This window comes from Cynocephalus volans, chromosome 5, assembly GCF_027409185.1.
Source record: "Cynocephalus volans isolate mCynVol1 chromosome 5, mCynVol1.pri, whole genome shotgun sequence".
Lineage (NCBI taxonomy): Eukaryota > Metazoa > Chordata > Mammalia > Dermoptera > Cynocephalidae > Cynocephalus > Cynocephalus volans.
In genome coordinates this window covers 136,971,312-136,987,415 of record NC_084464.1, presented here as the reverse complement: position 1 = coordinate 136,987,415, position 16,104 = coordinate 136,971,312, and the positions used below count along the sequence as shown (strand labels likewise).

The following is a 16,104-nucleotide window of genomic DNA, read 5'->3' as shown; positions in this document are numbered from 1 at the left end:
CTCCACTGAAATCCTTACATCAATATAGTTTAATTGTTCCTCATAGCCTAAGGGTAAAGTCCATCTCCTTGGCTTGGCAAACAAGGTTGGTCCTTAGCCATTCCTATTTCAGTCCTTGTCACACCCCTGGGTTTTCACTGCTCTCTCTTCATACCAAACATGCCAAACTGTGTTTCATGTGTTTGTGTCTCAGCACCTGCTAAGAATGCCTCTTCTATTGCTCTTATCTACCTGGGAACGCTCATCCATCGTGTCAGCTCGTAAAGCGGACCCTGACCTAAAACCCTTCCTCACACCCAAGTCCCTTTCGTGTTTCTGTCGTTCTTTAGTTATTGACATTGATTGCATGGCTTTTTTCAGTCGATGCTCTATTTAATTACATCTCCATTGATATTTATTCATAGTGTTATAATACCTTTTTACATTTGTCTCCATGGCACTGTGCAGAACTTGAGAACAGGGGCTGTACTAACAGTATCATGTCCACAGAAGGCATTCAGCAGATGATATGAAATACACGAACCAATGAATGCATGTGTTATATTTAACCAAATTTGCTATTTCTGTACAATGACTATTCTGATGGCAGAGGAGGGAACTGAAGCACAGGTACAAAGAACTTTAGTGTTAGGTATCCTGGCTTCTGTTAACAAGAAAACAGACACTTTTATGCAATGGTAATAACAGCACAAACAGTGCCTTACATTTCCATTAACTTAATTTTTATGGAAAGTTCATTTCCGTGATTATAGTCTACAAAGTACCTGCATAGCCATTATTTTGTATAATTATATAAGGTTACTCCTTATTTTTCCTAACTTTTTCCTTTGAAGCACCATCTGTCTTATTTGGTTTGAGGATATTGTATTCTCTACAAGTTGAGTTGCTTCGGAGCAAAATAGTGGTCTCTTATGAAGGGTCTATTTAGGAAAGCTTCCTCAAAGAAGCATGTTTAAAAAGTAAATGCATTAACCACTTCCTTGGATAAAACATAGGCGTTTTAAAATTCATATTTTAAGTAGATGGATGGCCTCAGTCCAAGTTACTTAAACCTTGAGAGCGTCAGTTTCCTCGTCCCTAAAATGAGGAAAAGCAGCCTACTTTACTGAGTTGTGTGAAATTTAAAAGAGATAATGTGTGAAAGTACATGATATGTAACAAATAATGAATGTTTGGTGAATCTGAATGCATAATTATTAATGCCATATATGAATTACATTTGCAGAATAAAATTGGGATGCATGGGAACAGATGGGTCTAAATTTGTCTGTTATGTGTTTTATATCTTTCCATTCTCAGGTTCCTCAAGTCTATGGTAGAGACCATTTTGATATATAAGCATTTTGTGAAACTGACTACAGAACAGCCTGTGGCCAAGCAGGAACTGGTGGACTTTTGGATGGATTTTCTGGTTGAGGCCACTAAGACAGATGTTACTGTAGTTAGATTTCCAGTGAGTACTCTTCACTTAAATCTAAGTACATTTCTATGTTGTTTTTTTTTACTTAAAGAACATCTTGCTCTGTGATTGTTAACAGTCCTACTGTGCTGATTTCCGTGACCTAAGACTGCAGTCATCTGGCTAATATATTTATTTTCTGCAAGTTGGTTTGCTTTAGCTTACTTTGTAAAATAAAATTTCAAAATCAGAGAAATGAGACACATTTTTATGTTTTCACCATGGAATTTGGATAATTCCTTTTGATAAATGATGAAGTGGGCTTCCCAAGCAGTGAAAAGATTATCTGAAGGTCAGTTCACTAAGTCAAGACATATCTTCAGACCAGACCAGATTGATGCTTTTTATTAATACTGCAGTGTTGTTGACATTGTCTTCAGTATTGTCGCCGTTATTGTTATTATTGTTTTTCTATCTCCAGCACCCATTACCCGTGTGGGTCAGAGGTATATGTAGGATCCCCAATCACTATTTTCAATGCTTTAGAACGTGGGAAATGATAACTCGTAGTTTCTGGTCTGCAACTCATTTTGGCTGGTCTCTCGTGGACTTTAGAAATAACGTTTAAATGTATAATACATACCTTTCAAATACATTGCTCATCTTCTCAGCTGGTGCCCCTTCTGTCCTGATAGTTCTCGGAATACCATCCAAAGCAGTGTGGCTTTGGCATCCAATTTAAGAATTACTGGCAACTCACTGTGTGCACAAATTTCTTCCCACATCAAAGTGATGCCATAAATCTCTGTTTGAGCTCTCTAATCTCAGTCTTCCCTACTCAGAGGTGGTGACAATTCTCAATTCTTTTTGTAAAATATTGTTTTCTCATTCTTGTTGGTAGGATCATCTGCTTCATTTAATTAAATCCATTGTTGGCATTATCGGGTTTTCCTTTTGCTTCCTGATGAAGCCTTGCGCTCAGCAGGATCTTTAATTGAAAAGCCTTTCGAACTAAAACACTTCACTTTATTTTCTAGCCTAGATAATGTGTAGCCCAGGAAAATACTTATCTTAGAGTGAGCTGGCAGCTTGCCTGTAGCTGGTGCTCTGAGTAGCAGTGGATAAGGTGGTGAAAGAAGAGACCACAGAATTCAAGTAGTTAATTAGCTGTTGACTTGATCAACTAGAAAATTGCCTGTGAAAGGAAGCCATTCGTATCAGCTATTTTGAGCTAATTTAAATTAGTATAATATGAATTAGTCTGTAATAATTTAAATAAGTAAATGTAAAAAAAAAACCCCAGGAACTATTAAATGAGAAGTTAAGAGAATATAGGTATAAATTCCAGGTGAGAGAGGCTTTCTTAAGCAAGAAGGGAACCTGGAAGCCCTTAATGAAAATATTGACCAATTTGATTTCATTAAAAAATGGAAATTTTTATTCAGTAAAAAACACCATAAACCTGCCAAATAGAAAATGCTAGACAGTGAGAAAATATTTAATACGAATGCTACAAAATGGTCAATTTGACTAATATACAAAAAAAAAAAAAAAACTACATTGATAAGCAAAGTAAATAAATAAATAAATAAAAGAAAAAGAAAATGGGCGAATCATATGAAAAGATAACTAGACTCACTGGGTAATCAATAAAATGCAAATTAAAATGAGACACCATTTTTTATCCATTGAACTCAAAGAATTAAAAAGTCTTACAACAGTTGGCAAAGGTATGTGGACATGGGCATTTTTAGAGATTGCTGGTGGGTATAGGAATTACTAAATATGCTGTCCAGGACATCATTTTAGGGAGGGGGATGATAGGATTGTGTTAGGGATCATAGGGGCTTCAAATTTATTCGCAACATTTTATTTTTTAACAAAAATTTTGAAGCAAATATGGCAATATTTTAACACTGTTATCTGTGGGTGATGGGCACGTAGGTGTTTGTTACATTATCTTGCAAACATATTTGTTTGGTGTTTTTCAGCCATCCATTTCCTTCTTGGAACTTTGTAGTGGAGGGCCAAGGGGAAACTTCCCCTTCAGCCCCCTGAAAGTTCTCTGAAAAATCATCTAATAAACAGAGACTAATATGAAGAAAAGTCATAACAAATTTTATTATTTTAACGTGCTGGGAGGGGAAAGTGCATGAGGGAATCACAAGAGAGTAACTTCCCAATTTTCCAGTGGGGTACAAATTTTATATACCTATCTTCATAGGGAAAGGGAAAATGGGGGTGTAGGAGTAAATGATTTTTAGGGGATTCAGTGGGCTTGGAGACCTCACAATGGCCTGGGACAAAGTCTGTTTGACCCACAGAGCAGACAATGACTGGTAAATGAGTCTCTTCACAATGCTGAAGAGACTGAATTAGAAGACAATGGTCTGCAACATAAGTTTGCCCAGATATGCTGGCAGACTCCAGTCTTCCTTCCCATGAAATGAGTTAAGTTAATGAAAACTCAGGGAAAGGACCAGAGGCAATTTTCTTCTTTGGTGGGTCCAGACTTTAGGCAGGTAAGTGAAAAGCTTCATCTTATGTTTTGAAAAGAGACAGAGAATTGAGAGACAGGAGGAGACGGTGGGGGAGCCAGAGACCAGAGAGTTGGGAGACCATCAGCTCATCACCTAATGTCAGGAGAGAGGAAGACAAGGGGTGTGGCACTTTTGAAGACTCTGTAGGAACTTGGACATGTAACTCTAGTTAATATCTACTTTTTACAACTTGTATTCCTTCCCACTTCAGATACATGAAGTTAGTTACTTGTAATGTTAACCAGTATAAAAGACTAGGAACTAAAAAGAAGAATATGTGTACTCATAAGCAAATTGGATCTAGCTTTATGGCTTTGTCAAATTGCCTCCTTTTCCTTATCCTTTCTCAGCCTTTCTGTAACCTCTGTAATATGTGCTACATATTTCTCACATTTTGTCATTTCGAGGGCAGATCAAAGGGCTCAACAAACGTTAGACAATGATAATTACAACCTTGTTTTTATCTCCTCTCCCAAGTTAGGAACACATAGTTCAGATTTTACCTATCAGAAATCCAAGGGTACTTCAAAAACTTCTTGGAAAAATAGAATTAAAAGGTAACTTGAATCTTTCCATCAACTTTTTGAGGTACCCTTGTGTTTGAGAGGACAATAAAGACATGATTTAACAAGAGAGGAGTTAACCTGGTGCTGTGCTTTTCTGTGTTACATCGTGTGCCCTCATAGTTAGGGAACAAGGTACATTCTCATTTGTCAGTGAAGAGCCTTGGATGATGTTTTGAGAAACCCACCTTCTATTCTCTATTATTCATTTTATTTTTTTTCAAAATATTTTAACATTTATTTTTTTTATTATTATTTTTTTGTGTGTGACCAGTAAGGGGATCGATCGTAACCCTTGGCTTGGTGTCTCCCGCACCGCGCTCAGCCAGTGAGCACACCGGCCATCCCTATATAGGATCTGAACCCACGGCCTCGGGGCGCTCCCAGTGCCGCACTCTCCCGAGTGAGCCACGGGGTCAGCCCTTAACATTTATTTGTACATATTTGTGGGGTACAGCATGTTGTTTCAATACATACATATACTGCACTGTGATTCACTTAGGGTAGGTAGCATAGTTATTATTTGTTTTAATGTCATAAACAGTGTGATACTTGGGTATGAGAGCACCATTTCTACGAAGCTTAGATTGAACATTGATTTTCATTATTAATCAGTAGCACTTAATTCTCTGTTGATTGGACCTTTGGGCCTTGATTCACCTGGCAAGTATGTTCCTGAGTCAGAATATGTTCCCTTGTGAGCTTTCAGTGTGTGTTTATTTGTGGCATATCCTATCTTATTTTCATAGCTAGAATTTACGCAAGAATTCTTTGAGCACTCAAAGTTTTTTACACTCGAAAAGTAAAGAAAATTTTGTTTTCCTAGTCCCCTTTCTCTAGTTTTCTGTGCCTTAACTTAAACAAAGCTACTGTTAGGATAAATTTAGAGCAAAATAAATACATTGGGTTTGCCGTGTATGGCTAGGAGTCAGTTTTCTGGCCCAGATTCTTGTGTCTTCTTGCTCAAGCTGGATTTCATGTTTTAATGTGTTGTGAATCTTTAATTTCATGTTAACAGAGCCTTCTGAAGGTTTTTTTGCCCCTCCACTTTTGTTTGGTAAACTTGCTTGATTCAAGATTAATTCTAAAGGTAATTGTCTTGGTAGTTAAACAGTGGAGTAGAAAGAACTATTCCAGTTTCTCTGAAGCACTGGCTTTTCTTTTTCTTTTTTTTAAAAAATATTGCTACTGAAGTCGGCATTGAAAATTTGGAATAGGTAGGTGGCTTTCAGCATTTTCACAAATAGGTAATAATTATAGCACCTTTGAAATCAGGGCGTGTGTGGTATTTTAATGTTATTTGCTCCTAATGTGAGATATTAGTAATCATGTAATATTCATGCAGTCTTTTGGTGGATTCTCATCTTACTTATCACATATCCCTCAGACATCTCCAAAACAGGAGCAAATTTTACCTCTCTTTTTCTCTCATATGGCTAAATATATCATTATTGAATATGCCAGTTTTATCTTGGAGGCAGTGCAAAAATGTTTTTATTATTTCTTGTAGCTATGTCCATTTTTTTTTTGTTTATATATAAAACTCAATAATAACCAAAATCATTTTTAAATCCATTTATATGAGTATGAAAACCATACTAGTACATCTCTATGATAGAGTGACAGCAGAAAACTCGAAATAAGTACGTGACATTTTATATATGAGGATACTTCAAAAAGTTCACGGAAAAATAAAATTAAAAGATAGTACAAGTCCTTCCTTGAACTTTTTGAAATGCCCTCGTATAGAATCTCTTCTCTTCTGGGTACAGAATTGTTTGTTTTACCACATTTCTGCCTTTTCTTGGCACGTTTATATTTATAGAAATAGCTTATATCTTATGTGATAAAATATAAGGTTTTTTTAAAAAGTATCATTAGTAGATTTCCTGGGGATGGTTGAACCAATATATGGACTTCAAAAAATTATTTCTAAGTTCATTGGCAGTAAAAGGTGATGTATTATTGGACCTTATGATAATTGTATAATATCATCAAATGTTCAAAGGACTCTTAGGGATGGCAGCAACCAGAAATTAAAATAGTTTACTCCGGCATTGGATCCAGAGCTTCATCCAATAATCTCCCAGGTCAGTATTGGGTTGTGATAGCAGCACGAAGTGGTTTAAACCTTAAGTCATTAATATTAGTTTCTTTGCCTTATCTTTTCAAGGTATTAATATTAGAACCAACCAAAATCTATCAACCTTCTTATTTATCTATCAACAATGAAGTCGAGGAAAAAACAATATCTATCTGGCACGTGCTTCCTGATGACAAGGTAAATTGTGCAGTTGTGAAGACACAGCATTAGTAAGGAAGGACTTCACCCCCTTCAATGTTTAGATATTCCAGCGAATGTCTGCATTAGTTAAGAAATAGCTTGACTGTGTATCTTGGCATAAATACATTCTGCAATATAAAATTTGTTAAATTTGGGCTACAAATTTCAGTTAATAAGATATAATGGAACTATTTGGATTTTTATTACAGATGGAATAACAATCTAAAGTATACTCAAAATTGGAACGTTTGTCTTCTTTGTAAATTTATGCTATAAATTAAATTATGCACCAAAGAACAAATACTTAAAAATATGATGTAAACAATGCATATCCTAATTCTAGGAAAACTGTCAGAATAAGCCACTTCTAGTTATACACTGGTACCATTATGGTTATCACTACATCTAGCTGTTTGGTTGTCTGAGTAGCTGCTGTATCTCAGATTAGCCACTGACCTGATGCACTGTGCACAAAACGAGCTGGGCTGTCCTGCCACCTGTTTTCAGAAGGATCTTAAACACTCTCATTTCTGCTCATGGCAGTCATGTGGATAAACTTTTCCACGTCTGCAGTTTTAATGCATGTCCAAATCATCCAACTATTTTTAAAACTAGAGACTTTTAAGGCCCTGACTCTAGTCCACAGGATAAACCACAGAAATGAGAGGAGTCTTATAAAAAAAAAGTAGTTCAATTTGTATATTCTCCTAATTGTTTTCTGAAATACCCTTATAATTTTCTTTAAACATCATTCATTCACTTATTCACAGAACAAATGTATATTGAACACTTACTCTGTGCACTACCTGGCACTATGTTAGACACTCAGGAAACAGCTGTGTACAAAATAAGTAAACTTCCTGCCCTCGTGGTATTTACCTTCTACTCAGAGAGGCAATAAACCAATAAATAAAATATATATGTACTTTCAAGGGTGATAAGGGAAAAATAAAGCAGGAAATTGAATCAGGAAGTACATTTGGGGGCTGGCCAATTAGCTCAGTTGGTTAGAGCACAGTATTATAACACTAAAATCAAGGGTTCAGATCCCTCTGTGTGTGTGTGTGTGTGTGTGTGTGTGTGTGTGTGTGTGTGTGTGTGTGTGTGTATTCACATATATATGAAGTGCATTTGGGAGTATGGGTTGCAATTTTTTAAAATGTGGATTTTGAGTCGGTAGACCTGTGTTCAAATCCTATCACTACCCTTGGGCAACTTGGCTTCTCTAAGCTCATTATTATTATCTCATCTGTAGAATGGGGTAATAATAATGTTACCCACCTTGAAGGTTATTGTGAAGATGAAATGAAATAACATAGGTAGAGTGCATTTCACAGTGCCTGGCATATAATTAATGCTCAGTATATTTTAACAACATTAACAACAATAATAAAATCACTGCAGTGTACATATTACTTGGACTAAAAACCCTAACTTTGAAACCCCAGAATTTAAACTGTTTCACTTTTTAAACGACATGGGGGCAATCATTTGGGAGGTTGTTGGTGTTCTATTAGGGCACAGCCTGGCTGTGTATCAGAACCACCTGTGGCACCCTGGCCAGCAAGAGACCCACTGAGTTGGAATTTTCTATACTTGGAGTGAAGCTTGGGCACAGACATTTTTATGAGGATCTCAGTGTGTTTCTGATGTGTAGCCATGGTTGAGAACAACTTTAATAGGAGTTGTAGGCATATTAAGTTACTCAATTGTCATAACTGAAGAAAAATCATTAATATCCTTGACTTTATGACTAAGCTGGCTCCTGGCAATGGTGTTTTTTAAAGTGTGTCCCCCTGGAACCACCAGCATTAGAATCAACTAAGGAGCTGGTTTAAAATGCAGATTCCTAGTCTACATGTCACACCTACTGAAGACAGTCTCAGAACTCATGAGTGTGAATCACCAACCTTAGGAAGTTCAACAGGAAAATGAACACAGCATGTCTATTATCCAGCAAGAAGACTGTCCTGATGCGTTTAAGTCAGCTGGTACAGACCTTTCCCAGATGTCAGTCATGGGAATCCCACAATTGCCAGGCTCTGTGACCTTATCAAAGTGGCAAGAAGTCACCTGTTCCATTGCCATAGTTTCTAGAAAAGGCAGTGTCTTGTGTTTAAAATGAACAGATAGATACTGAGCAGCACCCTGAATGCATTTTTATTTGCATTTTAAGTTTTTATATATTTGGATAAAGTTGGTCATGTTAAGACTGGTAACTTAGAATTTTTGCAGGCATGATAAATGTTGGTAACATGAAATCGCATAATAAACATAGAGAAAACTATCCATTTTCAACACTGAATCTATCCAGTAGCATTGAGAAATACCTAGTAGCATCTTTCAGAACCATGGTCTTTTTCAGTCCCAGTTTGTGGAACACTATCCCAGCTAACACTTTTACAAGACAATGCCGGTCTGTTTGCACCAGAATTCTAGAGTCACTCCACTAACAGGTTGTAGTAACTAAGGATCTTTACCCAACAAACCCCAGATCACACATGCCAATATTCATTACTATTAGCAGAGTCAGCAACTTGATTCTTTTTCATTATTAGGAGTGCCAATTATATGGTTAAACACTTGAAAAAGTCACTTATGATACTAACTTATTCACAACAGAAGACTTCCCTGATAATGGACTTTTATGGCAGACTTTCAGCTAATATGTAGCTTCCCCTTATACTTACTTTCATGGTGAAATGATAGTGGAAAGCCTTTGAAAGAAGTCACTGTTCCAGCAACCCTACCAGCAACATTGCTGTCACATAAGTTAAAGAGACCTCTCCCAAGGCATCATGCGACACCTGAGGAAAGCCCTGTTGACATAAGAGTAGTGCAGATCAATCTGCAAGCATTGTTGACTTCTGTGAACCTGGGGACTGCACTGTTTTATGGGAAAGACTGTAGGCTCTTGGTTTGTGAAGTCTGGTGAGGAGGAAGACTAGTGACACATGGAGTCTTCAAAGAAGGCCTCAGATAGGAAGTGGAACCTGGACTTTGGCTGTGAGTAGGACTAGAAGAGGTAAAGGAGCAAGGGAAGACAATCAGGTTAGAAGAATGTGGCAGAATTCCAACCTAGGCACCAAAGTGAAAGTGAGCATGGGATGAATGTTCAGAGGGGGGGAAGAGCCAGACTTGACTCACGAGGGGAAACGTGTTGAGGTGGTAGGAAATATAATCGGGTAGGCAGGATGATTATAAAACTATAGAGCGCTACTGGAGCTAGGAAGAATTCAGACGTGTTGGTAGGAAACAGGGCACCACTGAAGTTTCTTAAACTCTGAGAGCTGGCATGATGGTGGAATAGAGTACTGGTTAAGAACACTGGGTCAGTGTTGGGTGGGAGGAGGGAGAGGGAGGAGGGAGGGAGGTTTCGGTAATGGGCCACAATAATCAACCACATTGTATATCGACAAAATAAAAATTTTAAAAAAATAATAAATAAATAAATAAATAAAAAAGAACACTGGGTCAGCACAGAGATGAAGACTGATGTAATCTCTTGCTTGCTTTGTGACCTGGGAGAATCACTTAAACACCTCATTGTTTAGTTCACATACATGTAAAATGAGAATAACAGCACCTCATAGAATTGTTGTGAAGACTAAGAGAGATAATATAAATCATTTAGCATAGTGATAAATGACATGGAACAAGTGCCCAATAATGGTAGCTATTAGAGCTATAAGATTTATCTGGCCTTGACTTTAGAGTTCAGAAGTCTTGGACTCTGGAGGGTCACAGAGAAGACCGTTAAGAAGAACTAGCTAGATGTGAGGCAGGTAGAGACCTTAGACTGGGATAAAGTGACTACAAAGGTACAAATCATGTAGAAAGAAAAATGTGTGACTTAATTAGGAAGAGGAATTAAAAGGGAGGAATAAGTGTAAGGTGACTAAAATTTGATTGTATTGATAACACTGATAGGGTAGTTAGCAGGAAAGCCTGCATTGTAGAGGAATCAGAAGGAATTTCATTTTGGACTTGTTTCGTTGGAACTGACGGCATGACAAGTGCAATCATCCAGTGACAAAATTGAGAATAATCAATGTAACTATCTATCTACATGTTATTAATATTGCTTTAAAGTGCAGTGTTTTATTTACATTGTTTTAAAGTATGTGCGTGCATGTTCTCACAAGCTGGAGTATAGTAATCAACCAGTTTAAACTACAAAAACTAAAAGAAGTTAGGAGACATGAACCTTCTGGAAAGGAATGCAGGAGAGGAGATTTTCAAAGGCTTGACTGGAAAGAGCAAGGTTGTCCAAGGACACTTGGAAACAGAACGAAGCTAAAGGAATTATTGATTAACAAGGCCCAGAGAATGAGTAGAAAGCCAGCAGGATTTGGAAGACAGAAAAAGAATAGAATGGAAGCCAACGATTTTTGGAAAATGAGTACTATTTCCAGCTAGTTGTTAGTTTTCTCTTTCCTGGAGGTTCCTCATTCAATAAAGTGAGCCTTGTATTGATTCTCTTATGTTTTGTGACAGTTGTAGAGACAATATTTATTTTATGCTAAGAAATAAATATGTTAGGATATAAACAAGTGCATTAAGAAGGGTTACAGATTTAGACTGTGAATTGTCCAACGTCCATTTTCACCATCTTTTGATCAAGAAGAATTACATTTTCATTGTCCCCATTTTCGATAATCTTTAGTACTAACAATTCTCTTTATTCAAAAATGTAAGCATTCCTTAAGTCAGTTTCCGCTTCGAATTTGTCAGTTTCTTTGCAAACCCTCGGTCTATCCATAGTGTATTCATTACCCCTGCCATTTTCTTGATTTTTTAAAATAGGAATGGTAAAATTGGAAGGAGGACAAGCAATAAAAATAAGAAAACCTTATTATTACTATGTTAGTTTAAAACAACTGTGACACTGTAAATAACAGATTAGCAACCAGTTTAATAGTTCTTATGTAAAACAGGAAATGGATTGTTTTTTTCATAGAATGTTTTTAAAAAGTTTTTTATAAAAGTAGAACAGAGAATGTTGCTTTTCGTTTATCATATTTCTTTATTCTCAGTGTTTTCACTCTAAAATATGGAACGAACAGTTCTATGAGCTATTATAGACTTTATACAGCAATTTTCAAAACTTCAAGCACATTGTTTACCAAGTCGCAGTTCCCAGGGACTCTTAGAGAGCTACCCTACATTCAGGGCAAAATTAATTGAAATCCCATTCTTTTAACAGTTTTCCCTTTGTTCAACATATGGTTGCTACTTAAAGTAAGTTAGTACTTGGGGAAGGTTTACATGTGTACAGTGAAAGAAAAACCTAGACTGAAGAAGAGAGAAGTATTTGCAAAATATTTTAAATGGTTGCTATTTAGAATTCCCCTCCTTTTAAGTTTGAAGTTTCAGCACCCTTGGCCTATCTGGTGGCTTATCAAGTGAAGGTAGCAGGTGGCAGGGTCCCAGTGTAGTACCTAAGGGTGACTCCCCTCCCCCACTCCAGCTCCAGCCAGTGGCCACTCAGAGAAGACCCAGGAAGTTCATGAGGGGAGCATGTTTACCCCAGATTCTAGGCTATGGTATGCTGCCCTCTCCCAGTAAGGGTGCTTTCAGCTACAAAACTCCCAAGTAAAAGTGGCTTAAATATTTAGGAAATGGTATTATATATTACAAGAAATTCTGAAGTGGGAACATTCTGGGGGTGATTTCAATGTTAGAATTCTGATCTGGCTTCTCTATATACTCTCGGTTTTCTTTTCATGATCTTAAATAGCTGCTCCAAGCATCGCCTCACACAGGTAGCATCCCAAGGAGGGTCAGGCCTTCTCCTTCATAGCAAAATTTGTGTCGTGTGACCATGCCTGAACCAGCGAGGGAAATAGACTTACCGTGGCTGAGTTAGACTAATCAATTTCATCATCCCAAAACATGGCTACCTGAACCTGAACAAAATCCATTTTTTGTTAGCAAAGGAGAAGGAGGGAATGGCACCTGCCTAAGGAGCCAACAGTGCCTGCCAGTGTCATTTCTGCCACCTTAACTCAGTACTAACTCCCAGTTACTACTCTTGCCCTATCTGGGGCATGTGATCTGAGGTTAACCAGTTCCTAGAAGATGGTGCTTGTGCTGATTAAATTAGGTCAAGTGTTGGTTTGGGGCCTGTTAGGGCTAATTAATTATCACTGCAGCTCTGCCCTTGTCCCTGCCTTTTTACCTGATCCCCAGACAGGTCCAAGGAGCCTTTTAATTTACCTGTTGGCTTTGTAGCTCACCAGTGCCTCTGTGCGGTGAGTCCCACTAGCGAGGTAGTTGGGGAGGGAGGCCTTCTCATTCTGATCACTGCATCTCAGGCCCTGGGCTTTACACCACTAAAATAGAATGTTCCCTGGCAGCACTGGCAACCCTTCAGGAACCTGGCATCCTGGAAATGCTCTACTCCTTTCGTACAAAACCAGCCCAGTCAAACTGGGAAATCTCTCCTTGGGTGCTCCCAGACAGGGCTGATGGAAGACAGATTTTACCAGTGCTGTCTTGTTGGTGTTTGCCAGTTGCTGTGTTCACTTGCTGGTTTGCACACCGCTCTACAAGCACTGCACTCACCCGCACCTCCTGATCCTGGACATGGCCTTGGAAAGCAGCTCAGTTGCAGGCTGTGAGGATAAGGCTGCATTGTGTGCAAGTAGCATACAGGTAACAGCTGCAGCTCCTGGGTCACATATATATTTAGAAGTTCACCTGAGGCCAACAGGATTTAGAAGCAACTTTTCAAATTACCAGCTGAGGCTGCAGGCTGCTATTTTCATTTAACTCCCTCTATTCTGGTTGAGAACCACATTCCATGAGCACCTTTCCATTGTGTCTTCTCTCCCTGGACTTCATGTACCACAAAATTTGCTCTGTGTGAATTCAGGTCACACCCCCATGACCTGACTGATGTGCATTCAAACTAGCTTTTTAGTAAATCTACATCAGGCTTGAGAGGATCTATTTTTATTTCAAGTTGCATGGCCCTAGCAAAGAACTAGGGGCTGTGGATATAAATTGTGGCTTTTTGAGTTGCTTTGGTCAAGACGAGAGTTCTGGGCCACCTCAGAGCCACGGGGCTTCATTACCCATTTGACAAGCCAGCCAAGACCTCAGCCTCTTGACAGTATGTGGTTAAGAGCTTGTTCTCCTGGTGGTTTTACATTCATGGAATTGAATTTCAGTGTGAATTTATTGCTGTACACTACTTGCTAAACTTAGACTCATGAATCAAACTATTTTATTTCTATAAAAAGATGTATGCTATTAATTTTATATTGTTGTCAAAAATTTTATAGCAAATATGATCCATCTTGTAATTTATTTAATTTAGCAACATACAAATTGGATGATAATTTTAATTTAGCTTTAGTAATAAACTCAAGAAATAAATTTCCACATTGTTTTTCATCTTGGCCCTGCAAATCACACGTGTATCATATGATAATCACCTTTTTATGTTCAAAATATTAGCATGTTGAATTTTGCATAAGTTAGGTACCAACACCCTGTAGCTATGACGGACACTACACACATGTGCGTGCACATACCTACTTGCTCTACTATTTTCTGAAGAAATAGAACCATTTAATTGGAAACTTTAACTAAAGATAATTCAGAAATAATTATCTGTAAAACCTTGCAGAGATTTTATTCAAGTTAATGTTTTTCTTTCTCAGAAAAAAACTATAATAATTGAATTACCTTGATCACTGGGCTTTTTACTTAAAAATTAATGCACAACAGTTATTACCAAGAAAACAAGTTTTAGAATTTAATGAGACTAATTCTCTTTAGCTCTTTTGGTAGCCATTTTATTGAAGTACACAAATTACTAAGTAAACATCACACTTATGACTTGAGAATGAATTGCAATTTCCATCCAGATAATTACAGTTCATGAAGAATTATGCACTAGGAAAAATGACTGTATATTATTTTAAAAATAATAAAATTATTGTTTTTATGTTATTTTCCATTTGGATGACTCAATAATTTTGTTGTTGCTCTTCTTCTCCTGTGTTCTAGAAAGGTATACATGAGTGGAATTTTAGTGCTTCTTCTGTCAGGGGAGTGAGGTAAGTTTCCTTGTTACATTTTGTTTACTCAGAAGACATTTTTCTGGAATATTCATGGCCTTTTAATCATGATTTTAAAATGCAAAAAATGTCAAGAATCCTTCTACTGACGGAAATCCCCAAACTTCCTCAGTCTCACTGTCTCCATTATGAAAAGATTTGCAACAAAATGTTGGCCGAACTGACTCGGTGCTTGTCACCTACTTAAAATATGGTGGCTGTGGGGTAAATGCGAACTGTGGATCAGAATTTTATAGATAAAAGTGAGCTCTGTGGAGGTCCTCTCTGGCTGGCTGGGGTTTATGTTATAGGATGGTTTTCTGTCCTTTTGGTATACAAGGAACTAATCTCCCCTTGAATGGCTCCAAAGCACCCATGCCATCTACCAGGTTGTGATAGAACTACAGAGCTAATATTAATAACATGAGATTATAGGAAACTCATTTTTCAAAACTCTTCCTAAGGTCACTGTTAATGCTTTGTTCATGAAGTTACAGTGGCAACCTTCAGTTTGGTTCAGTTTGGTTCAGTTCTGACATTGCTGTCATAATGCCAGTGGCTCAGAAAATGCAATTTCTTGGGATTTAGAAATAAGATTATTTTTTAGAGTCAAGAGTAACTGGGTAAGTGTTTAAATTCCTGTTCTATAGTAGCTCTTGCTAAACCACCTCTTGCAAATTTCTAACCAAATTAGTTGTGTTTACTACTATTTATTTCTACATAACATAAACGAGAGACAACAGATTTCTACAGGTCAGTTATGCAACATCCTGTTGCTTTTGGAATAATAGTTATTGGTTTTGTCAGAGCATGAATTAGTAGGGCAGTCTGAGTCACTGCTAATTGGAGTTTGCATGGTAAAACTACCTGTTACCTCATGAATGATCTGAATAGAAACAAGCAAGATTATGGACTGACTCATTACATGTTTTTCTAATCAATACCTTCTCAAGTGAAGTTTTACTCTCTTATTATTTCACTTTTTAGTCTATGGTCATACCACTCTGAATGTGCCAAATCTTGTCTTAATGTTTAATTTTTAAGCCAGTCATTAGCAAGGCACTCATTATTGCCGCATTGTTAAGCAATCCATTTAGGTAAGTATGGTACACGTAAATTTCACTTTATTGTATCTGTTTTCCAATGAATTAATTTTCTTTAATCAAGTATGACAGACCTACATTACTGTTGTGATTTATGACATTTACATAGAATGCCTACTTCTGGATACTGTTGGGTTATATATTGG

At 37.3% G+C, this 16,104-nt stretch overlaps 1 protein-coding gene across 1 annotated transcript in view; it reads left to right on the top strand.

Annotated features, from left to right (window-relative positions):
* Positions 1-16,104, top strand: part of MAP3K5 (mitogen-activated protein kinase kinase kinase 5) — a 202,100-nt gene that overhangs the window by 117,320 nt on the left and 68,676 nt on the right. Inside the window, exons 10-12 of the mRNA XM_063097188.1 lie at positions 1,300-1,453; positions 6,676-6,783; positions 14,806-14,855. Coding sequence (XP_062953258.1) covers positions 1,300-1,453; positions 6,676-6,783; positions 14,806-14,855 — 312 coding nt within the window. The remainder of the gene's footprint in view (positions 1-1,299; positions 1,454-6,675; positions 6,784-14,805; positions 14,856-16,104) is intronic.